The sequence below is a fragment of the Mus caroli genome, chromosome 2 (genome assembly GCF_900094665.2).
Source record: "Mus caroli chromosome 2, CAROLI_EIJ_v1.1, whole genome shotgun sequence".
Lineage (NCBI taxonomy): Eukaryota > Metazoa > Chordata > Mammalia > Rodentia > Muridae > Mus > Mus caroli.
The window spans coordinates 118,475,704-118,501,317 of NC_034571.1; the positions used below are offsets into that span (position 1 = coordinate 118,475,704).

General features: G+C 43.5%; 1 protein-coding gene across 2 annotated transcripts in view; it reads right to left on the minus strand.

The window, feature by feature from the left end:
• Secisbp2l (SECIS binding protein 2 like) overlaps positions 1 to 25,614 on the minus strand; it is a 48,623-nt gene that overhangs the window by 7,863 nt on the left and 15,146 nt on the right. Inside the window, exons 1-13 of one of the 2 annotated variants that reach the window (XM_029472233.1) lie at positions 25,565 to 25,608; positions 25,261 to 25,285; positions 24,811 to 24,926; positions 19,272 to 19,406; positions 16,893 to 16,973; positions 15,810 to 15,977; positions 15,553 to 15,694; positions 11,178 to 11,344; positions 10,069 to 10,201; positions 8,624 to 8,786; positions 5,525 to 5,745; positions 3,931 to 4,085; positions 2,010 to 2,229 (exon numbers count right to left, since the gene is read on the minus strand). In XM_029472233.1, the coding sequence (XP_029328093.1) occupies positions 2,010 to 2,229; positions 3,931 to 4,085; positions 5,525 to 5,745; positions 8,624 to 8,786; positions 10,069 to 10,201; positions 11,178 to 11,344; positions 15,553 to 15,694; positions 15,810 to 15,977; positions 16,893 to 16,973; positions 19,272 to 19,406; positions 24,811 to 24,926; positions 25,261 to 25,285; positions 25,565 to 25,570 (1,732 nt within the window). In that variant the 5' untranslated portion in view covers positions 25,571 to 25,608. Of the gene's footprint in view, positions 1 to 2,009; positions 2,230 to 3,930; positions 4,086 to 5,524; positions 5,746 to 8,623; positions 8,787 to 10,068; positions 10,202 to 11,177; positions 11,345 to 15,552; positions 15,695 to 15,809; positions 15,978 to 16,892; positions 16,974 to 19,271; positions 19,407 to 24,810; positions 24,927 to 25,260; positions 25,286 to 25,564; positions 25,609 to 25,614 lie in introns of those variants that run through there. The other variant, XM_021150851.2, reaches the window with a different exon arrangement.

A 25,614-nucleotide genomic window follows, 5' to 3' on the forward strand; every position in this document is an offset into this window, starting at 1 on the left:
CTAGTGATGTGTTTGTGTGTCAAGTTGACAAGGGGTCAATTGTACTGGCTAATTTTGTGTCAACTTGACACAGGCTGGAGTTATCACAGAGAAAGGAGCTTCAGTTGGGGAAATGCCTCCATGAGATCCAGCTGTAAGGCATTTTCTCAATTAGTGATCAAGGAGGGAGGTCTTGTGGGTGGGACCATCTCTGGGCTGGTACTCTTGGGTTCTATAAGAGAGCAGGCTGAGCAAGCCAGGGGAGGCAAGCCAGTAAAAAACATCCCTCCATGGCTTCTGCATCAGCTCCTGCTTCCTGACCTGCTTGAGTTCTAGTCCTCACATCCTTTGGTGATGAACAGCAATGTGGAAAATGTAAGCCGAATAAACCCTTTCCTCCCCAACTGCTTCTTGGTCATGATGTTTGTGCAGGAATAGAAACCCTGACTCAGACAGAACCCAACTGCGCACTAGCTTTCATGATGGCTTCTGACTGTGGGCGCAATGTGACCAGCCACCCAATGCCCCTGCTGTCTTGCCTACCATGACACACAGAGTAAGCCCTTCCTCCCATAATTCTTATTATGTTATTAGAGCATTGTAAAAAGTAACTAACACAATACCTCAGAAAAGATAGGAGAAATATCAACTAGTTCAAAAAGTGAGTTAGAGTTCAAACCATTATAGATCAGGGCAGGGAAGCCAGTGCAGGCTCTGGCAAATCATGCTGTGCCTGAGCGCGGCACTGTTTCAGTCTGGAATCACACTGACTTGAATTATAGAGGATGCAGAGAAGTATCTGCTGCTTCTACATTTGTAAGATTACACTGAGGAATACAATAAAGCTAAGAAGCTTAATAATCTTACAGTTTTAATTACACAAGTATAAATTATTAGAATAAAGCTTCCTATTATTTAGCCCACAGGGGTCAAAAGTATGATGTATTCTGATCTTAAGGCGCTCTTAGACTTTTTCGTAGCTTGTTAGAACTATATGATGGTGTGAGTAAGAATGGCCTCCAACAGCTCATAGATTTGAATGCTTACTCACCAGGGAGTAGCACCACTTGAAAAGGATGAGGAGGTGTGGCCTTGGTGCAGGAAGTGTGTCATTGGGGATGGGCTTTGAAGTTATAAAAGCCCACATCAGGCCAGCCAGCTCACATGCTCTCCCTCTCCCTCTCTCCCTCTCTGCCTACGGATTAGGATATAGCTCTCAGCTACTGCTCTAGTGCCTGCTCCCCACCATTATGGCAATGGACTAAACCTCAGAAATGGTAAAGCCCCCAGTTCAATGCTTTCTTTTATAAGAGTTGCCTTGGTCATGGTGTTGCTTCTCAATGATGGGACAGTGACTAGAACAAACCTGATTCCATTCCAGGGGCTGAAAGGATAGTCTTAGTTCCAAATATGGTTTTTGGTTTATTTTATTTTATTTTATTTTGAGACAAGCTCTATGTAGCCCTAGTTGTCCTTGAACTCATAGACCAGGCTGCGGGAATTCACAGAGATCCATTTGTCTCTGTACCCAAAGTGCTAGGATTAAAGGTTTGCACTATCACCGCTGGCTGAAATATTCTTTTTTTTTTTTTTTTTTTTTTTCAAGACAGGGTTTCTCTGTGTAGCTCTAGCTGTCCTGGAACTCAACTCTGTAAACCAGGCTGGCCTCAACCTCAGAAATCTGCCTGCCTCTGCCTCCCAAGTGCAGAAATATTCTATTTTTAATAATAATGTTTGAACTAACTTTTAAGCCAAAAGGAGTTGTGGGCTTGCTTCCTAGTATCATATAAACTGTGTGTGGTAGCACATAGCAGTAATCTCAGCACTTGGGGAATAAAGACAGGGACATCTAAAATTCAAGGTCTTCCTTATCCAGTTCCTTATCACAGCATTCAACAGTGAGTTAAAGGCCAGACTTTGAAGGGATAAAAAAAAGTATAAAAACAATCAAGAAGTAGATTAGAAGGTTATTTACAAAATGGTTTTAATCACTTGAATTATTTCATTTAAAATGGTATGGGACAACTTACCATATTCCTTTTCATTGACTTCAGAAATGGGTTCAGAAATAACACTGCAGAAAGAAATGGCGCTTGCTGCAGAGGGGTTGCGAGAGTGGCCCATGTGGTGAGGCACCGTCTTCACGCTCCTCAAGGCTTCCTCCGCTTGCTCCTGCTCTGTTGCCGCAACCATGTCTTTATACGCCTTCCTGGCTTCCTCTGTGAGCTCCACTAATCTATTAAACAGGCTCTAAAAAGACAGATTCTTCTGTGACTAGTCAATGTTTTTTCATTATTAAGCTTCTTACATTTTTAGTCCAGATGAAATCTGGGCAGTACATAAACCACAGAACCTTACAAAATGTTCTCCACACACGAGGGCCATAAATCTCATAGGGCTGAGGCAACTGATTCTAACTATTTGTGACATATTTGAAAGGTGCAACAAATGTACCCCCCTGTAGTCTGGCACTACACAGAAAAGGAACACCAGCTCTTCTGCAAATACTCGTGCCTCACTGTATGGGAGAGACAGCAGCAACCACATTACAGTAGCTTAGAAGCTGCAGAGGGGTTGGGCCAACAAAACAAACAACAACAAATTAACAACACTAGCTTTTAAAGTAGACATTAAATCTGATGGTGGGCCTCACTGAGGAATTCAACGAAGCTAACATCTGATACAGAGCTTGAAGAGCAGGTACAGGAAGGAGAGAGGGCAGCCTTGACTAGGTAGACATGTGAAATCATAAACTAAGGGAGACAAGAGAGGCATAAAGCTACTTTGGGGGCAGTGATAGTCTTGCCTGGGTTGAATCACGAGGGAATGAGCATGTGTGGGGAGGTGGCTGGGGTACAGTAGATGGGAGTTTCCAAAGGAATTAAAAATCCTCTAGTCAGATGTGGGACATTCTCATGTTTAATAAAAATGCCAAGAATTACACAGCACTAAAGCTACTGCATTTCAACAGCTATATCTCATGACTTCCTCAGGCACCAAAAGGACACCCATAGGACAAACCTGGTGCTTCCCAGGTCATCACTCAAAAGACTTCACTCCTGGTAAATGCTTTTGCTGTTGGTTTCAAGACAGGGCTTCACTATATAGCTCCGGTTGTCCTGGAACTCACTATGTAAACCTGGCTGGAACTCACAGAGATCTGCCACTTTCTGTCTCATGTGCACTGAGATTAAAGGTGTGCACCATATACCCTGCACCCCTGGTAAATGTTTAGTGTCTTGGTGTCACACTGCTACTTAGACAACCAGGAACAATGACAGATGCTGCTCACTGTGCTGATGGCTGAGCCAGTCAGTGCTGTAACTAGCTATCAAACACACTCACGACTTGTTTTTACAGAGGAAGAAGAACGGTGAAAAGCAACCCTGTCATGGACCATTAATACTACAAATTTTATTTGTAAAAAGGATTTGTGTTTTATTGTAGTGTGTAAGAAATCATGCATTTAAATGAAGCCAGTAAAAAGAAAACAAGTATGTCAATTTGTGATTCTGAGATTAACACAGGTATTATAAGCAAACCAGACCAAAACAGAAGCTAAAGGACATAAGGGAAGAGGAGAAAATATTCAACAGAGAAGCTCTGATCCATTCCTTCGAGTCACTAACTCACTCCTGGCATGTATTAACAGAAAGAAGCAAGACAATACACCTCCTAAGTTCTCCTGTACGTGTGTGTGTGTGTGTGTGTGTGTGTGTGTGTGTACACAGGTGCACTATAGGTCAATGGCAGGAACTGTCTCTCAGTGGCCAGTGTGTTTATTAGACACAATCTCTCACTGGTCTTCGGAGACCCACTTGTCTCTGGCTCCCCAGTGCTGTGAGTACAGCTGTACATAACCTTGCTTGGCTTGAGATGGGTTCCAGGGATCAGACTGAAGGTTGTTTAGTGACTGGGCCACATCCCCAGCCCTATCTCCTAAGTTCTTACCTCAGCACCGAAATAATTGAAGATTCCTACAACACTAACAGGAACCAGCTTGTTCACACAGCGTCCCAGAGCTTTCCTTCCAAGGGCAAACACAAAAGGGATCTCTTGCTCCCGGGCCATGGCTATAACATTGTAGAGGGCTTCATCGAGGCCACCTGAGGTAAGGAAATCAATGCATGGAGAGCCACCAGTCAGTCACCTACATGTTGGAGCTAGCATGGCTAAAAGACAAAATACTGCAACAAAAGAATGTCTTACTTGATCTGTAACACACACACACACACACAACCACCCACATTTACATATTTGTCTCTTTCCACAATTAAATCCCAAATTCCTTCAAACCCAGTACTTTAGTTTCTCTGTAGGGCTAAGCATAGCAAAAATAAAGTTTCATGTAACAAACATTTACTATGAAGAAGTTAGGTGAAGCCGGGCAGTGGTGGCGCACGCCTTTAATCCCAGCACTTGGGAGGCAGAGGCAGGTAGATCTCTGAGTTTGAGGCCAGCCTGGTCTACAGAGTGAGTTCCAGGACAGCCAGGGCTACACAGAGAAACCCTGTCTCGAGACAACAAAAACAAAAACAAAAACAAAAACAAAAACAAAAAATGAAGAAGAAGTTTGGTGAAATAGTTACCAGTAGCTAGTTCTTTTTTTTTTTCCCACAGTCTTTAAGCTCCAGTAATAACTGACCGTATTTACTGAGACAGATTAACATGGTAGCTTACAGGTGTTTTCTCTGTGCAAGTGTCTACCATGCTACCTGACACCTAGATGGGTCTGCTCCACCAACAAAGTCAAACAAGGCTGCACTGTATAGAATGTACATATGTGCTAGCTTACATAGGAGTCACTCTATGTGTACTGCCTAGGTTTAGGTCAACTTGACACAAGCTGGAATCATTTAGCAACAACCACCTAAATTAAGAAAATGCCTCTACTACACTGGCCTACGGTAAGCCTATGGCATACTTTCTTATTAGTGATTGAGAGGGCCCAGTCCACTGTGGTTGAGAACACCATCGGGCTGATGGTCCTCGGTTCTCTAAGGAAACGGGCTAAGCAAGGCATGGGAAGCAAGCCAGTAGGCAGTATCCCTCTATGGCCTCTTGCATCCCCTCCTGCCTCCAGTCTGCCATCTTGAGTTCCTGTCCCGAATTCGCTAGATGATGAACTATGAGATTTAAGGTGAGATAAACCCTTTCCTCCCCACGTTGTTTGATCACAGTATTTTATCACAGCAATAAACCTCTTAAGACACTATATAACTGCTGGCTTCTGGGAGACAGATCTCCACCCTAAGCAGACCCTGAGGCCTTTACCTTTTCTTCTAATTCTTTTTTAAGTAGGAAAAGTTATTAAAGGAAGATTATGTAAAGTTTTCAGGGCAGAATCCACAGGTGCTAAGTAATGCGCACCCTGACTGTTCTAGTCTCATCACAGTAAGGAGCCGCTGGGTGAGCCTGAAGTATTCCCTTTTCTCATGCTCAGGATGTGTCTTATGACTACACTGCAGATAAAGACATGGTCTCCAGCTGCAAGGTTGGTTTGGGTTCCCCACAGAGGTGTCCCTCTCTAAGCAAGCATACGCACCTTTCGACTGGATCTTCTCACAGTTGGGGGAAATGATGACGCACTTGATCTTGTTCAGCTTCATGTGCTTGGTGACCTCCCGCAGCCCCATGACCAGTCGCCGCCTGGCCTTGGCTCTCACTGGGTCCTTTTGGTAGATGCGTTCCTGGAAACTGACAAGCTCTTGCAGAAGGAGGGTCACACATTCATCAATTTCTTTAGAAAGAACCTGGTTACAATATCTGTAAAAGAAGCAAAGAGCTGGGTAATTCCATCCTAATTTATTGACCTGTAATTACAGACTTACATTAGGAAAATATCTTTGAGGGTGAATACATTCAACAAGGCATTTTTTTAACAAGTTCACCAGTGTCTACAATCTCTAAACATGCCAATCAGAAAAACAGCAATACTGATTCTCTTTGTGAATTTCAGTGAAGTAGCTTTTAGTCCAGGACAAGATGCCTTGGGAAGTAGTACTGAACTCCTAATTATTATAGTTCTAAAGCTATAAACCAAATGCTGACTTACTAAGAGACTACAGTTTCATATGCCATTGTGATACACGTCATTAGAGATACTTCTAGCAAGAGAAAAATGCAAGTTTTCTGAATTTCTTAGTAACAGTTCATCCTCTGACTGAGGAGAGATGTGCCTGACCCTGCTGCTGATGTACTGACAGAGCCCCCAAGGAAATCACAACTCCACAGGGCTCAGCTACATAATTCCTGGGCATAAACCTGGAACAAAGAGATAGATGTATACCCGTGTGTACTGCTATAAACCCACAGTAGCTAAAAATGGTCTCCAAGATGGTCTCCAGCATGAATGGCTAAATGAAACTGATGAAAATTTATTAATATATACTGGAGTTTTATTCAGCTGCCAAGAAAAATAAACTAAAGACATTTGCAAGAAAACAGATCTAGGGACCATTATGTTAAGTGAAGTAACATAGACTCAGACAAATACTGCATGCTTTCTCTCTTTAAGAACTTAGATTTACATTTGTATGTGTGTACAGGCACACATACAAGTATGTCATGAAAGTAGATGAGATCACCAGAGGGCACACGAGATCTTAGGAGAGGAAGAAGAAAATAGAAGATAAGGAAATGTTTGTTTGTTTTTGTTTTTGAAGAGAGAGTCTCACTGTGTATCCCTGGCTGTCCTGGAACTCGATCTGTAGACCAGGCTGGCCTCGAACTCAAAAGATCTGCCTGCCTCTGCCTCCTAAGTGCTGGGGTCAAAGACATGAGATTTTGGTGTCACCACACCCAGTGAGAGTAATGGAAGGAAGTGACATGAGCGGAGGACTATTTGGGACAGGAAGTGAAGCAGCATAAGGTGGGCAGTGGGGGAGGGGAGGCAGCTGAAGGAGTGCATGAGTGAGCACCAAGCAGAACGATACAGATGTATAAGATGCCACAATGAAACCCACTCCTCTCTGTGCTAAATTGAAGAAAAAATCAAGGCGGTAGACAGTATTTCTTACTGCACAGCCCAGCCCACCAATCCAATCAATCTGTTTTATTTTGCAAAAAAAAAAAAAAAAAAGGTTATAAAATATGCCAAGAAGGGCTGGTGAGATGGCTCAGTGGGTAAGAGCAGCCGACTGCTCTTCCAAAGGTCGGAAGTTCAAATCCCAGCAACCACATGGTGGCTCACAACCACCTGTAATGAGATCTGATGCCCTCTTCCGGTAGCTGTCTGAAGACAGCTACAGTGTACTTACATTAAATAAATAAATAAATAAATCTTTAAAAAAAAAAATATGCCAAGAAAACTAAAAATACTTCATCCTTGGAGCCTGGAAAAGTCTCAGCCATGAAAGCATTTCCAACCACAAAAATAAGTTTGGTTAGGTGCTCTGAAAACCTATGCTTATGGAAGACAAACTCAATAGGTAAACTGAAGCCTTGAGGTAAACAATAGGCTTTTGCACCAAACCAGGCAGCTGACTGAGGCCGTCGGAAGACAAAGAAGTGTACAGTCACTGTTCACTTAGCTCCCGGGCAAGGCAGCCATCACGTTTACTTGTGGACCATCAACTGTCCTAGTTCTGACCTCACTGCACCAGAGGCAGGCAGTCTACCTCACATGATGGGACATGGGCCTGAAAACATGTCCAGGAAATCTCATGTTTTACCTACAAGCATTTAAGCAAGTATGACATCATTTCAGAAGATAGAATGGGAGGATTGAGGAAAGATTAAATGTTATAAACACTCAAAATTTAAAAATTCAACAACAAACTACATTTTCCTTCTTTCCTGTCTCAAGCTGCTCATTTCATACATATGTATTTCTTTTCCATGTGTTTCATTTGCTCCACATCTGCTGTCCTACATATATTAGCTGCTCAGAGCCTGAAGAGAGGCTTTTGCTCAGCTAGAGCTGAGGAGGGAGCAGAACAGAGCAGTGGCTGCCGGAACCACACTGGCTCTTGCTCTAGAGTTCCTTCATAAGTCATTTTTAAAGGTAAAAGCTCTTTGTCTACACAAATATTAAAATACATCACAGCTGCTTTGTGACTCCTTAATTATCCAATTTTAAATCCAGACATATTTTCTTAAAGCAAGTGCATGGGTTAACTCAGTGGTCAAACACCTGACCAGGAAGCTGAAAGCCATGAAGTTGATCTCTAGCACTACAGAAACGCACAACAAACAAGAACAAATGGCTTTATGGGATGGACCCAGGGTCTTAGGGGAGGAAGTCTGTTACCTGTCATTAACTGATTAGTAAGCTTTATAAAACGCCTATGTTATATGCAAAAATGTAAGTATTTGGAGAGCAAACCTCAGAACATTACATCCTCTATGCACACATATGTAACATCCATATACACATACACATAATATACGTATAATGTAAAAGGCCGGGATGCTGGGAGAGAAGCACCATGCGGGATAAAGAAAACACATCACTGTGGAGTCCCATTCCAGGGGCACTGACAGCAGGGACTGCTTTAAATAGACCCACGCCAGCCATGAAGCAAGCGGAGGAAACCAGCACAACCTCCACAGTCCCTTGTTGGGTTTAGGGAACAAGGGTACAAATTCAGAACGACCAAGAGCCTTCACTTGTTTCACCTCAATACTGAGAAAAAAAACTTACTCTCGAAATCTTTTGCTGTGGATTTTGGTTATCGTTGACGATGCCATTGGGCTGCCTATGCCAGAACTAGCAGGTGAGCCTTGCGACACAGGTGTCATACAGTATGGAGAGTTCTGACTTGCTGGAGAAAGTGAAGCATCACTGGGCATGCTCAGTCCAGTATCTGTGGAGAGTCGAGGTGAAAGGGAAGAACCTGAAAACTTTAGACGCTAAGAAGCTCCAGATGAACGCACACAATTTCGATGATAGAATTTTTCAGGCTGTACCCTAATTCTCCAGAAGCTAGTAAATTAAGCATTTTCCCATCATAAATTATTTTTCTTATTAACTAAAGAATGAAGTATTCCTACTATTATTAGAGCATACCCAAGAAAAATCTAAGCACAGCAGCTTAGAAGTTTCCATAGAAGAGTTGCAGTACTGGCAATGACAATCTATGTCACCCATTCTCTCTTAACTCCTTATCCTACACCTGCTCACCCTCCCGACTCCCCAGGCTCACATCTGCTCACCCCCACACCCATATCCCGCAACCCTGTATAGAGCAAGACTCACCCTCCTGAGCCTGTCCTGATTCTCCTAGACTCCACCTAATTATCTGGCCTTTGCTTCTGTGCTCAGGCAGCCATACTTCTAGATACAAACTATCAACTCTACTGCTTCTTCCTAAGTTACTGCTTGTCCTCAACAAGTAAAGGCAGTAAGTTTGCATATTCCGTCTAGTAATTAGAAAGTTACACATTCCTTCTGTGTACCCATCATATCAGCCTTTGACCATTTGGTTTTCCAACCTCTTGCTGAACACACTGGTAGCTTTTAGATCAACATCAGAGGGATGAATGAATGTGTGGACATACATAAATCTAAGGAGAATCATATTGAGAATAAAGGGGAACCCCAAGAAGCTATGTCCTAGATAAACAATACTTGAGAATAAATTAACTTTCCTAAAAGCACTGAAAGATTCCTGGTTGAGATCTGTGCAAATCAGATTTACCTTGCTGCAAAATGCTGTGTGGCTACTTGCTGTACCAGATGGGAACCTATCTGTTGGAATCACGCATGCTGGTATGAATAGAATCTTTGCTCTGTTTTGCAGCTCTCTATTCCTTGTGCTTTATGTATTAATTCCCCCCAAAATAAGAAATCAATAAAAGTGCTTTTAAAGTAGTCCTATGAGAAAAAATAACCAATATATAGTGTTTTATATGTAAAAGATGATGAGCAAAAACTCATGGCCGTCCCAGGAGTCCCAGGTACTGGGAAAATCCTAATGCCTGAGATGTTACTACAATTGATGGATCTGAGCCTCCAAATTGTCAGAGACCTGCTATGGAACACCTGCCCACCCTTTCAGCCATCTGCTTTCAAAAGAAACCACCTAAATCAACATATATAAAAGAGAGTGTGCAACTGCTACTGGAGGCGCAGCTCGGCATCCTCACCTTCCTGGGAGACAGTCTCCTGAGGCAAGTCATTGGTTAGGTCCAAATGCGTCTCTGTTGGCTCCTCAGCTCCCAAAACACTATGTTCCACAATCAGACGCCCCTTCTTCTCCTCTCTTTCTTTCAAAATAACCTGAAATCCATTACAGCATTCTTTAATTACCAGTCACTCTTCAAATAGATGCAACAAACTCTTCCAATGTTCCACTAAAACACAGGCACAGCCGTGAGGACCTCAGTCGGCTGTGTTACCTGGCTATACAGAAGATGGCCTGTTAAAAGGTGACTTATTTTAGAAACTAAGTTGAGGAGAATGCTGTACAGAGAATATAAGGAGAGTGCTAAGAATCACAATCAAACTCACATCATCTATCTCCGTCTCCAAATGAAGGGAAGCAGGATGCTGAAGCAAACAAGCAAATACGGCAGGTCTTTAAATCTGAGGTGACCACATAAGATTTCCAAAACTGACTCATTCAGTTTGTTTGATTCACACTCTACAGTTTTCAATTATTCAGGCATGGATTAACTCATTCTGACCCTCTAATACTAAACCAAAGCAGATACCATCATCAATTTATAGGTAAGGAAGACAAAGGTGAAAGAGTGGGCCTAAAACTGCTCTACTCCACACAGAACATACATTGCTGTTACTAAGGTTCAGGGCTAGCTGGCTAGGAGGCAAAGCGCCTGGCTCAGCTGTCTGAGGCCTGGGGAGAATAGAGTTAAGAGCAACTGAGAACACTCTGGATCTAATTAGGCGTCTACATGCAGGCCCCCATGCAAGCATGCCCACAAATGCTTGCACACACATATATATGTAAGAGAAAAAAATGCAAAGGAAAGAAAGATCTGAACTTATTTCTAAGAAGGGTCTAATACCTTGAATATGAAATGTTTAGCAGTTTATTCTTCAAACATTATAGAAAATGCAGGACCTTCTTACATACAAGGAGACTGTCATACAATGCTGGTTTTGAATTAATCAGTCACATATAGCCATGTGTATATTACAACATCTACTTCCTAAAACACAACTAATTTGCAAGAAATACAAAAGGTAAACCTTTAATTATCTGATAAAGAAACATCTCCAGACTCGGGGTTACCTTTTTCAGTGCCGTAGGTCGTTTTAGCTTTGCAATTTCCTTCTCTTTTCCTTTTTTTGCTTTAGAGGAAGTAATATCCAAAGAATTAAAGGATGTCACACATGGCTGACTTTTGGCTAAGGTCTTTCTGTTAGAGTCTTTAGTGTGGAAAGTGGCTGTGGTGACAACTGAAAACAAACAAGAGCATTAGTGTTACTACCGCAGCCAATCTCCACACGTTGACAATCTCCTAAACAAAGCCTCAAAAACACAAGGTTTCTCTTCCCATGGAAATATACAGAGGACGGCGTAATGACAGGCTGGGCAGCATCCCTCAGACACAGCTTTGTTCCAGGTCTTTCACCTCCCAAGGAGAAGGTATGTCAACTGACAGGTCTGAAGTAAGCTGGATAGCTGGCGTCCAGTCAGCCTGCCCAGCTGTGTTCTCCTCACTCCTACAGAGGCAGCCTCTTACCCTGCTCACATACTTGGACAGCCTATGGCTCCTCTCCTCAGCTCAGGGTCAGAAGGCATGCTGAGTCTCCTGTTACCCAGCAACTGCTACACCCTACTGATACCCTCATTCTGCAGCCCTGATCCTTAACATTGCTAAGCCTCCAAATCCCCATCTCTCCACTCCAGCAGAATGCTTGTCATTTCCTTGAGAAGACACTGCCCAAATTACAAAAGAAAAAAGAATCCAAAATGAGAGGACAGACATCCTTCCTCCTGCCCAAGGCCCACTAACCAACCACCTCAGCTCCTAATGCCACTTTAATTCCCCTGGGACCTTGTTCTGTCCCTTTTCTCATGCACTCCCCTCACCCAATCTCTGTTCTTTGAGTACTCCCTACTCTTCTGTCGGAAACAAAAGCTGGCTTGGGAGGCAAAGCCAAAGCCTAGTCCCATAACTGGGCTGCCTCAGCCTATGGTGCTCTTACTGCACCCTCTTCCCAGTGAAACTTCTCAGCATCATTCTGAGCCCCTTTCCTTTCCAAACCAGCACCATCTGGCCTTGGCCCTACCCACTCTCTTGTAAGTATGCTGCCAAGACCCAGCAGAACGCTGCAGTCACCAAATACAATTTCCCAATCTTCAAAAATTCCCCCCAGGCCTCTTCTAACACTCATTCATCCATCTGTATTTATTTGTCTGACTCTCCTTCCTTTTGTTCCTGAAACCTGGTCACTCCAAGGACTTCTCCCTCATTTTAAATGGACCGACTTCTAACCTGAACTACACATGTATAAGTCCAGGGCCACTGTCAGCTCTCCTTATGTCACTGTGGTATGTTCATAGCACTCTTCACTAAGCCAGAAAGTACAGGTACAGTATATGTGTGAGGATGTGCCTGCACATGTATGCATATGCATATGAAGCCATCTTGGTGGTGTGTCTTCCCAATCACTGTCAATTCTAGTTTTAAGACATGGCCGCTCACCAATTCGGCTACACTAGCTGGATAATGAGCTGAATGATCTGCTGGTCTCTCCATCTCTACCATGGGGTTTATGGGTGTGCACTGCTATTCACGCCTGGCTATTACACAGTACTAGAGCTCCACACTCAGGTCCTCATGCTCATGTGGAAAGCACTTCACTGATGGAGCCATCTCTCCAACATCCCAGACTTGTCTTCAACCTACGCCTACAGCCTACTGCTCCACACACCATCAGGTCCTTGCAAATGTTCGCTCCCATTCTTTTCTTAGGTTTCCTAACAGCTTTCTTTCTATTCAATACTTTCAAATAAAGACTGGGAAGAGAAGGGAGTTTTATTTCTATCTGCCAGGAATCCAACTCATTCTTCAAAGTCCAGTTAAACACTGTCTTTCCATGCAGTCACTTGTAATCCTTATTACTCTTCTATTGCCATAAACCACTCCCTTCTTTCTACAGGCTCACAGAACTTGATATATTTCTCCTAAGACACCACTGTTGATCAGGGTTTTGTTTTGGTTTTTGGTTTTTCGAGACAAGGTTTCTCTGTGTAGCTCTGGCTATCCTGGAACTCACTTTGTAGACCAGGCTGGCCTCAAACTCAGAAATCCATCTGCCTCTGCCTCCCAAGTGCTAGGATTAAAGGCATGCACCACCACTGCCTGGCTTTGACCAGATATTAATATGTGTCTATTATCCTATAAGATTACCAATGACTGGCCCAACTTGAGACCCATGTATGTGAGAGCTAACCCATGACACTATTAGTGAAACTCGGCTATGCTTGCAGACAGGAACCTAGCATAGCTGTCTCCTGAGAGACAGTTCATCCAGCAGTGGATAGAGGCCGATGAAGAGATCCATAGCCAAACATCAGGTGGAGCTCGGGGACCCTTGTAGAAGTGTGGGGGATACAACTGAACAAGCTGGAGAGGTCAAGGACTTCACAAAAAGACCCAGAGTCAATTCACCTGGTACTATGGGGTCTCACAGAGCCTGAACCACCAACCAAAGAGCATGCAAGTGCTGGACCTAGGCCCCCTACACATTTGCAGCTAATGTGCAGCTTGGTCTTCATGTGAATCTCCTAACAAGTGGAGTGGGGAGCTGTCTTGGTCTCTGTTCTCTGTCACTCGATCCCCTTTCCCCTATACTGACTGCCTGGTTGGCCCTCAGTGGGAGGGGATATACCTAGTCCTGCTGGGACTGGATGACCCAGGGTGGTATGGTACCCAAGGGGGACTTTCCCTTCTCTGAGAAGGGGAGGCAGCAATGGGGAGAGGGTTTTATAAAGGTAGGACTGGAGGGAAAAGAGGGGGAGGGCTGTACTCTGGATATAAAGTGAATTAAAAAAAATATTGAAACCAAGAGATTTATTTTATATTTATTTTATGTCATGTGTATGAACGTTTTGCCTGGATGGATGGATAAATGTGCACTATGTGGATGCTTGTCGAAGGGCATCAGATCCCCTGGAACAGAAGTTATGAATGGGTGTGAGCTGCCACTTGCATGCTAGAAACTAAACCTAGGTCTTCTACAAGAGTAAGCTCTTACTGGCCAATCAGTTCAAAGCTGAGCCAGCTATGTGTTTTGTGAGCAGGTCTGTCTTCATCATCTCCATAACCCCAATGCTCCAGACAGCATGTTTTATACACCGATACTCAGATTTGTTTAACATTGTTTCTATTGAATCAATCACAGCGGTAGAACTGGGGATGTAGTTCAGTGGCAGAGTTTACCTTCTATGCATAACACCGTAGGTTCAAGGCCCAGCACTGGAAAAAGGTTGGAGATTTAGTTCAGTGGTAAAGTGTTTGCCTAGCCAAGCATTAGGCCCTAGGTTTAGTTCCCTACAACTAAAAAAAAATAAATTGTTAAAATGACAGCTATCTGGGCATGGAGGTTCGCCAGTAGTTTCTGAGTTTGAGAAACTAAGGCAGGGGGATTCCTTCAGCCCTGTCTCACAAAACAAAACCAGCAATAACAGTAACAAAAACCCCAACCAAGTTGTAATGGTCACAGGTTAACAACCACTTCTTTGTGACAAGACTTACTAGTTGCTGAGTGGTTATAACCCGGTTGATAAGCACTCTACATCCATCATCTCATTCCTCAACAACCTTGCAGTAGGCACCATCTCTACTCCAATTTAACATAAAGAATTAAAGGACAGAAAAATAAGTATCTTCCTCAAGAAACACATCCAAGAGCAGGTTTCCAATCTCCACAGCCTGACTGCAGCGCCAGCTTGGAGCTGCAGGGTCACACTTCCATGGCAGGAGCTTGCTACTCTGCATTCACCAGCACCTCTACCAAGTTCCTCCCAGCAGAGGTTCCCACTAAATGAGGGGCAGCCACATGTCTCAGCACCTGGGATGCTGGTACACATTCCTGTATCTCTACCTATTCAACAGTCCAGGGACTGGGACAGTCTGGGAACAGAACACAAAGAGAATCCTGCTTCTCAGCATTGGTCCTTTGAAATGGTGCCCTTCCCTCCTTTGTGCTATACCAAAACAAAAGGTGGGGGATCAAACTCTGAGCTTTAAACTGTTTAAACAGTGGGAAGCTAGATCAGTGGCTCATTCACACATAAAAAGCTATCAACACTTGCCATTCTTGTCCTGTAGTTTTCTCTTTTACTTTAACCCTTGAAGAAGAAAAACAAAACAAAATAAACAAACAAACCCAATGAGGATGGGGCCAGGGAAAGAGGGCTCGGCAGCTAAGTGTCTGTGCTACAGATCTAACGACCTGAGTTCAGCTGATCCTCAGAACCCATGGTGGAAGGAGTCAGACTCCTGGAAGCTGTTCTCTGACATCAACATGCTCAACATGGCACGGGCACTCACATTCTCTCTTTAGGGGTAGAGGGTCAAGTACAGAGTAAGGAGAAAGAATGTAGCTACAACCCAAAGGCTGCAGAACACTATGCAGACAGACTAAGGCCTCACCTGGATGTGCCAGCGGCCTGGTGTTGGTGATCTGGCGTGCCTTCATTGCCTGCTGCTGCTTCTCCAGAGCAGCTAGCATGTCCCCTAGGTCCAGCTGCACAGGGGTTTTAGTCTTTTTTCCAGCTGCTTTTGATAGAGCTTCCTAAAAGATGGATAAACAAAGATTCACTTTTTTGTGACTGGGAGAGTCTGACAAACTACAATTCCATTTGGTACTCCGATCCACCCCACCAAGGCCGGCGGACGACTACTGATACCTGCAACTTTTTTTGCTCCATACTTATTTCTGAGTATTCCTGTGCTGTAGCAAGGGCTGCAGCTAACGCTTTTTTCTTCTGACTCTTGGCTCGTTTAGGAACTGAGGTGGTGATGGGAATCGGAGTCTGAACTATATTGATGGGTGAGTTCTCAGGTAAGTCATCCAACTAGGAAATGGGAGAAACACATCTGTTAGTCATTTCATGGAAGTCAAACCAAAAGAAAAGGCAATGCAGGCTGAGTCAGGTTCTGCAGGGAAACAGTACACTCAGAGGACTTGGCGTCATAAGGAACAGGGTAGGCAGGAGGACCATTCTAGAACAGGAGACAAAGGACAAAAGCTGAATGTAGCAGGTGATCCTTGTCCAGAAGTTTCCATATAGAACGCATGTTGTCTAATCAGTACTCAAGGTTTTCTCATCTAATAATAGAATTGCAGACTTCCCCAAAACTACTTTGATTTAGAAAAAGAAACATTAAGGCTCAAAAGATACAAGAGTCTGCTGCCAAGACTGAAACATGGGTTCTCTTGATGGAGAGAGCCAACTCTTGCAACTTGTCCTCTGTCTCCCTCAGGCCTCTGTGCACCACCCATACCATACACACATACAACACAACTGCGCTCTGTGCACCCCCCATACACACACACAACACAACTGCACTCTGTGCACCCCCCATACACACACACAACACAACTGCGCTCTGTGCACCCATACACACACACAACACAACTGCGCTCTGTGCACCACCCATACACACACACAACACAACTGCGCTCTGTGCACCCATACACACACACAACACAACTGCGCTCTGTGCACCACCCATACACACANGTGCACCACCCATACACACACACAACACAACTGCGCTCTGTGCACCCATACACACACACAACACAACTGCGCTCTGTGCACCACCCATACACACATACAATACAACTGCTGCGGTGAGAACTTAACACACTGTCCCAACAAACCATGTCACCCTATGTCCTGTATACCAACCTCAAGACTTCTTCCCACACAGCCCAAGTTGAAAGGAATTCTATTTTTCTTATAATTTTGAAAAGAGTTACTTACTACTTTTGAAGAAAGTTTCTGTTGAATATTCTCATCTTTAGAATTTCCATTCTCACTTAGTTCTTGAAACCCATCTTCATCCTGAAATAGTTTCACTCTGTCAGTGAAAATGTTCAGTGCTAAGCCGGGCGTGGTGGCGCACGCCTTTAATCCCAGCACTTGGGAGGCAGAGGCAGGCGGATTTCTGAGTTCGAGGCCAGCCTGGTCTACAGAGTGAGTTCCAGGACAGCCAGGGCTACACAGAGAAACCCTGTCTCGAAAAACCAAAAAAAAAAAAAAAAAAAGAAAATGTTCAGTGCTAACCCTACAAAGGGGTGTGTGAGGGTATGTGCATGCCTTCATGTCTGTGTGGGGTGTGTGGGGTACATGGTGTGTGTGTGGGTGCATGTATGAACATGTGTGTGCTCATACACATGTACACACATATGTTTGCTGGGGATCAAACCCAGGGCCTTACTTCGGCTAAGGTTACCACTCTATCAATGAGCCAGCTCCCTGGCATAGAAACTTTCTATACCGTTACGTGACAGTTCGGAAAGGTAGGATGATAATGTATCTTTGTATCCTACTTCTGAGCTGTTTTAAAATCACCCTTAAAAAGGACATTTTATTTTTCCTATGCTAAGCCTATTTTTTATTCAAGCATAAAGTCATGTCCACACCTACCCATCCTTTAGATTTCTGTAACCACTTTTTCATTTTTATACTAATCTATCCTAAGATAAGTAACTGCAAAAAATTCAAATGGATTTTATCACATTCAGATAATTTGGAGAAGATTTTAAACACTTGAGTAGTCATTTCATATTTAAATTTATTCCATTCCCTATTATATACAATCTTAAGAATAATGTTTAAAATGTTTTTATTCAAATTAACTTCTTAGTCAATATACTTCTGACTGAATGGAAACAATCATATAAGTGGCCTATAATTAAATTGTTATATTTATAGTTAAACTATTTTTCTGAGACTAAAATTAACTTTTGTTGAAAGAAAGAATGAAAGTAACATTCTATCAATCACAAAAATGTTTAACTTGCATAAAATCCATAAGTAGTATAAACAAAGACCAGTCAGTCCAGGATCGTGGAGCTCTGCCCAAGCCTCTTATCTGAGAACAGAGAAAAGACTACGTGTGAAAGTCCTGAGAGCTGGGGGACGGCTTGCTTGGGAAAGTGCTAGCTTTGGAAGCCTGCGGAGCAGATTCCAGTTCCCAGAACCTAAGTAACAGCAGCTGCGTAGTGGCAGGCATGGAGACCCCAGTGCTGTGAAGTGAAGAAAGGCAGATCCACGAGGCTCACCGACCAGCCTGCCTCACTTTATCACAGACCTCCGGACCAATGAAGGACCTTTTGTCCAAAAAATCAAGATGGATGGTGTCTGAGGGGCAAGACCCAAGGTTGTCCTCTGGCTTCCACATGCAAATAAACAGGAACCATAATAAACAAAGAAATATGGTCTTGAGAGCTGGCAGGGTGACCAGTTCAGTTACCTCCCAGGCCCAGGGCTCTGAGTGGCTACCCTATAATCTACTCGAGCTCATGAAAGGGCTGTTCCGACAGATCCAAAGCTGTAGGACCTCCAGGACACAGGGCAACAACAGGAGATCTGAAAGGAGTCTAGGTAAGGATCCAGTATTGATAGTGTAGCAGAAGCCAGAGGCTTCTACCTGGACCAATGACCCACTGCAATGGACATCTGCAAGTAAAGCAGTGTACAAAAGAGAGCACTGCATGGCACGGTGACACAAAGTAAAGAAGTGTGACAAAAGGGTGCACTGCATGACACGGTGACACAAAGTAAAGAAGTGTGACAAAATGGTGCACTACATGACATGGTGACACAAAGTAGTGTGACAAAAGGGCGCACTGCACACTACCACTCCCATGACAAGATGCGATTTTTCCTATCTTATTTTACTGGGGGGGGGGGGGGGGGGGGGGGGGGGTAGGGGAGTTGCAAAGGCAGAGGGTAAATACAAAGGGACAGGGAGATGAGTGGGATTAGAGTACATGACATGAAACTTACAAAGACTCAATGAAAAGTTAAACAATGAGTTAGTGTATCATATCACTTATAATCTAACAGGGTAACCTGTTAACACAATCACATACCAAATTCATTTCTTAATGAAGTATTTTTTTTTAAGAATTATTTTTATTTATTTTCTGTATATGAGTACACTGTCCCTGTTTTCAGACACACCAGAAGAGGGCATCAGATCCCATTACAGATGGTTGTGGGCCACCATATAGTTGCTGGGATTTGAACTCAGGACCTCTGGAAGAGCAGTCAGTGCTCTAAACTGCTGAGCTATCTCTCCAGCCCCATAAAGATTATTTAAGGATAGTTTATAAATAAAATTTGAAAAATTACCTCAAAATATAAAGACTCGGAATTTGGGTCACTTCTGTGAGACTGAGTAGAGTTTAAGTGCTTATTGTCTTGTCTCTTTTGCAAATTCTGTCTTCTTTCTGAGGAAGTGCTGTGCCCTCGGCATCTGAATCCAACCTGAGAAAGAAAGTATTATCTTCCAGTACCTGTTGCACTGAAATACAGCGGACGTGCAGAGGAGCACATGGGACTTTTACAAGGTGCATAACTTACCTTCAGTAGCTAAAGCACTGATAAGACAAGACAGACGGATGACCTTTCTTCCCCCACAAGATGAATCTTTTTACCAGCTTTATTCTCAAGAGCCAGAGTCTGACAAGCCTAAGGCCCTGCAGGGGATGAACAGTCCTGCTAGGGGGTTATGTACTCTCAGCTGGCCACGAGGTGCGCACGGCTGGTAAATCTAATCACCTGGAAACATCTCCAGGGAACCAGCTGCAGGGGAAGAGCCAACAGTGAAAAGATTACACTAACAAGGAGAGGAACAAAAACTCAAGGTTATCCTTGGCCAGCCTGGGTGAAAAAGCATCTCAAGAGAAAATTGTTCAGTAAGAACCTTGCCCTCAAGGAAATGGGTAGAAGAAGAAAGGTGGCAGAGCCTACAACCCCAACACTAGAGCAAGAGAGGCAGGACGTGCAGTCAGAGCCAACCAGGGCTACAATCTCAAAACTGGCGGGTAGTAGCTGAAGTACAATGCAAGGGCCTCACTCAGAAATTAAATATAAACCCACCCAACATGCACACTTGCTCAAAAGGAAGAGGAGGAGGGAGAGGAGGAGTAGTGCTACTGTCCTGTTACAGGAACTGTTTGTGTCTCCCCCACATTCTTGTGTTGAGATCCTAAGTCTTGGGAGACAGACTCTGGGAAGTGATCAGGTCAAGAGAGCAGAGCATCATGGAAGGGATTTATGAGCTATAAAAGGGATGCAAAGAACTCTCAGCTGCTCTTCTACTTAAGGGCAACATTGAAAATAAGAACCAAGAAGCAAGCCTTGGCAGACAACTCTCCACCAGCCAGCTGACCTTCCTGTACCCCGACCCTGGCACACTACACCTTTCTGCCCACAAGCACCAAGTCTATGGCACTTTTTTATGGTAGCCAACAGACTGAGGCATTTACTAATAAGTCTGAAAAATATTTCACTGTCGGAGGGTAAAGGAAAAGCATGTGTTCTAATGACTTCGAGATATGTTTAGTCTCTTAAGAACGGATGTTAGCTAACATCAAACATCCCTCAGAAGGAATAATGAGACGTGAGAAGCCCTTCTCCATCAACATCTACCTCACAATCCTAACAGTAAATGAAATGAGGCAGTCAGAGACAAATCAAGGACATAAGCTTCTGAAACCACACATACAAAGGCCTACACCTGGCCTATTTTCATGCTTGCTGCTGTAAACCAACTAGTATATATGTACTGATGGTACTGGAAATACTTAACAGTTTATCTGTAAAAGCAAATGCCACTTAATTGTTCCAAGTGGAGGAAAAGAGTATCAGGCCTGCCAGGCATGGTGACTCATACATTTAATCCTGGCTCTCAGGAGGCAGAGGCAGACAGATCTCCTGAGTTCAAGGCCAGCCTGGTCTACAGAGTGAGTTACAGGACAGCCAGGGTTACACAGAAAGACCCAATCATCAAGAGGGGCGGAGGGGAGAGAGGGAGAAGGAAAAGTACCGTAAACCTTAAAATTTCAAAACTAACAGTTTCAGCAAGGTTCCTGAGAAGCAAATTTTCCAACAGCCTCTGAGCAAGCCACTAAGCTCATAACAGTGCTTCTGCCAGTTCTTCTAAGCAAGCTTGTTGCTGAAAAGGCACATGTGCCAGACACAGTAGTAGTCTTAGAATTCAAGAAGCAGAGGCAGGATCACCAAGTTCAAAGAGATAACCTGGCCTACATAGGTAGTTCCAAGCTAGACACAGCCACAGGGCAGGACTCTGCTTCGAAATAAAGAAGCATGTGTAAGGACAGAAACGGGGGCAGGGGGTGAGGGAAGAATGAAATCAAGACTCGATGATGACACACTTATAAGCCCAGTTCTGGGAAACTGAGGAAGGAGACTATAGGTCGAGGCCTGACTAGACTATACACTGAGTCCTGACCTCAAAATAAATCAAGGTAAAAAGAAACAGATCAAGCATCAGAGTAAGCAAAGGCATGAGACAAGCCATAGGAAAGGAGACAGAAGTAACTCAGAAACACAAAGATGCCCAGCTATATTAACACCTTTGTGAAAATCTAACTATCATGTTAACAGTTCTAGAGACTGTCTCTCTCAAGTTATTCTGTTTAGAATTTGATTCCTGGAGGATTTGGCACTCCAAGAGGTGGGGCCTGGGCTGCCAGTCTTGCAGGAGGACCTGGGTTTGCTTATCAGAATCCACTGTTAAAGGCCAGGTGTGGTGGAATGCACTTCTAACCCCACTGCAGGACGGCAGAGCCAGGAGGACATCTGGGGCATGCTGCCCAGCCAGACTGGACTGGCAAGATCCAAGCTGAATGTGATCCCCCCCGTCTCCTTTCTGTATGTGGTTTCCTTTCACTTTTTGTATTTTTAAGTGATTAGCCTGTGTGTAGCACATGCACACATTTGTGTGTATAGACGCATGTGTCTCTGTGCACACACAGAGGTCAGAAGGTCACCGGGTGTCCTCATCTGTCATGCTCAGCTTTATATAGGGTCTCTCAGCGAACCAAGAGCTAGGATGGTGGCCAGCAAGCTGAAGCAATTCTCTTGTCTCTGCCCCCCAAGTCAGGGTTATAGGCATACACATCCATGATTAATATTTTACTAACATAGGTGCTGGGGATCTACAGGTCCTCATGCTGGCACAGCAAGCGCTATTACCCCCTCAGCCATCTCTCTAGTCCTACAATCAGTGAGTACAAGTACTTGCTGCTTTAAAATGTAGACGACCAGGTGCTACCAGTCATCAAAATTAAGTCTCTTATAAAAATATCTTGAAACACTGTACTATAAAAAGTAGCACAAGGGCAGGTGAGACTATCTAGGAGGTAAAGGTGTTTGCTGTGAGGCCTGGCTGGCCTGTGCTTGACCCCTGGGATCCTCAGAAGGTGCAAGGAGAGCTTCCAAAGTTATTTGCTGAGCTATACACATACTCACACGTACGCACGCGCACACACAAAGAACTAGTATAAATAAAGAGAGGTCACTATTTCCTGCACGGGTTTAACCTTCTAAAAGCCTTTAAAGCCTAGAAAACAATTAGAAATTGTGAAAGGGCCACAGTCTGGTTTGGCTTAAAAAGGAGTTGGTATTTGGGGAAAAAAATCAAATATATACTTAACAAAAATCTTAGGGACAAGGAAACATCAGTAAGAGATAGACGATACACTCTTGAAATCTGCCTCTATTGCTTTAGGAATGAAGGAGGAAAACACAAACAACAGATCTGCCAGGTAGAGTGGCACATGGCGCCAGCACCTGGGAGACTAAGGCAGGAAGGTCAGAGGTTCAGAGCAACTCTGGTTGCAGAGCAAGTGCCAGACTAGCCTCAGCTCTAGAGCAAGACCCTCCTCCAAACAAACAACATACACTCGGTGCTTGGCTTCTTTTTTTCCCACCAATTATCAGGCAGAGATAAAGCACTTAAAATATTTTTCACCACTGAGCAGTGGTGGCGCACGCCTTTAGTTCCAGCTTTGGGAGGCAGAGGCAGGTGGATTTCTGATTTCGAGGCCAGCCTGGTCTACAAAGTGAGTTCCAGGACAGCCAGGGTTACACAGAGAATCCCTGTCTCGGAAAAAAGAAAACAAAAAACAAAAAAAGAAAAGGAAAAAAAAGGGAAAAAAATGGTTTTCACCTCAGGGTTACAAAATGAACAAACAACAAAACTAGGGCCAGGATGCAGACCAGGAACTTGGCAAGGCAAGTAGTTTCAATTTCAACAGAAAAAGTCAGTAAATACTTTGCACATTTTGTTTAATCTTTATCATCAAATAAAGCTAAAGCCAAATTGCCTCATAAGCCTGAAACAAAAATGGCCTGACTGTGCAGGAATCACAGGGAAGAAAGGACCATTCCTCCTGTTTCTGTGGGGCCTACGGGGTCTGTCAAGGGACTGTCTGAAGTGTTAGTCTCAGGGAGGCCAAGATCAGCAGGAGCAGTAAACATTTATCCTGCTCTGACTTTTGGTCCATTCATAGTTATTTGACAGCCCTAATTCCTTAACTAGATATAAGGAATCCAGGAAGTCTATCTAAAATGAAAAAGAGAAATAATGACCGATAAGCAACTCCCTGATTTGACAGCCAAACAACACAAGAAGATACAGTCTCTGTAGATGCATAGCTGTACACAGTCCACGCTGTATAACTGACAGGCAACTGCCCAGTCTGGCCACACTGTGGCACCAAGTAACCATCTATGTGACAATGGCATTAATGTGCAAGAGTTAATAAGCCACATCAAAATATGCATGGTTGAAGAGATGGTTCAATGGGCAAAGGTTGTTTGCTAGCCAGCCTGGTGACCAGAGACTGACCCTTACCCGACAAGCTGTCCAGACCTTACAGCTACTGTGCATTTAGAACCTAAAGACCAGACTGCAGTCCTTAAGCTCAGCCTCTCACTCTATATTGTTTTTTGTTGGTTTTGTTTGTTTGTTTGTTTGTTTTTTGAGACAGGGTTTCTCTGTGTAGTCCTGAATGTCCTGGACCTTGCTTTGTATACCAGGGTGCCCTCAAAGTGACAGAGCTCTGCTGCCTCTGCCTCCCGAGTGCTGGAATTAAAGGCAGCCATTCTTAAGAGAAGAGGGTCTAGGTTTTGATATGGAAAGAAACAGACACTGCAAGTGACAGGTAGGTGGGCTTTGCTTTTCTAAGGCCATGACATCCTCACCCAGACACAGAGTAGAAACACGGGACCACTTACATCCACATTCTCACCACCTTCACTCAACACACGACCAGTCATTATGCCCTACTTGCTAAGGCATTTAAAGTTAGATATGGGAACTTCCTGTGTATGTGTGTGATATACATGCAGGTGTTCGTGTGTGCACATGTGCATGAGTGCACACTTTCGTGTTCTCAGATGAAGCCTCAGGTGTCCTTTCTCAGAAAACAACCACATTTGTTTAAGACAGGCTCTTCCATGGCCTGGGGCCTGCCAACTATGCAATCATGTGTGTGTCCCTTCCTCTGTATCTCGCCACACTATTTTTTTGAGACACAACCTCTCTCAATTGAGCCTAGAGCTCACCAATTCAGCTAAGGTGGCTGCCTCCCCAGTTCTGTAACTACTGATGTGCACCGTTCGTTACATGAGAGTATTTTAAGGAGGTGCTGGGGATCAAACTCAGATCCTCATGCTTATCAGCAGCCCACAGGAGCTCACATTTAGATAACCTTTAGCATCTTTAAAACTTAAGGATACTGTGAGTCTTTCATAATTGCTATACCATACCGTGATTCCTAAATGCTACACCATTATTATGATAAAGTTAATTTATCCATCTCACACCTAATCAAATTTCCAATATCATTTAAAGTACCTGTAAATTATTTCTTTGTTCAGTTTGCCTTCCACCTCTAGAAAATGCTTGGTTTTTTTCCATCCAAGGTCTTTTCTGAGTTGCCTGGCAAGTTACTTTGGGCCAGTTTACACCACCTGTATCAAATATGTAAAGATATTAAAGATAAGATTTGCTGATAAAGGAAGCCAAAATCTAAACAGATGAATCACTACAAATATGGAATTTTTCTGTACACTTAAAACGTCATGTGCACTCTTAGTAACACAAATGGCATCCTACCGAACAGTCTACACCACATTTTCTCAATGGGTTTGGGAAAACTATATATATTTTTCAATTAACTTGAATCACTGGAGACTTATAGTTTTTGTTATAACACTATTTAGCTCCACATTTAAAGGAAAACTCGAATGGACAAAGAATAAAATATATACAAAGAGGAAAAGAAACACTGCAAAAAAATAGTACCTGAACAGCCTGATGACTCCAAACGCTAAAGAACACAAAACAGAGAGGATAATTACTTTCTAATTAAGAATCAATATGACATACTTTGCAAATGCTTCATAATTTAACCTGTGTTAAATATATTATTACTCAGAACAAGTGCTTTATATTTTCAATAATCGTAAAGTACTATGATTACTAAGAATTGCTCAAAAAAAAAAAAAAAAAAAAAAAAGCTTCCACTTCAGCAAAAAACAAAAGAACCAACAACAGGACAAAAAAAAAGCAAACAAACACAAACTAGAAACACTGAGGTACTGCGCACATTCATGGTCCCAGAGGCAGGGTCACACAGAGCCCCTGGTGCAGGCTGGT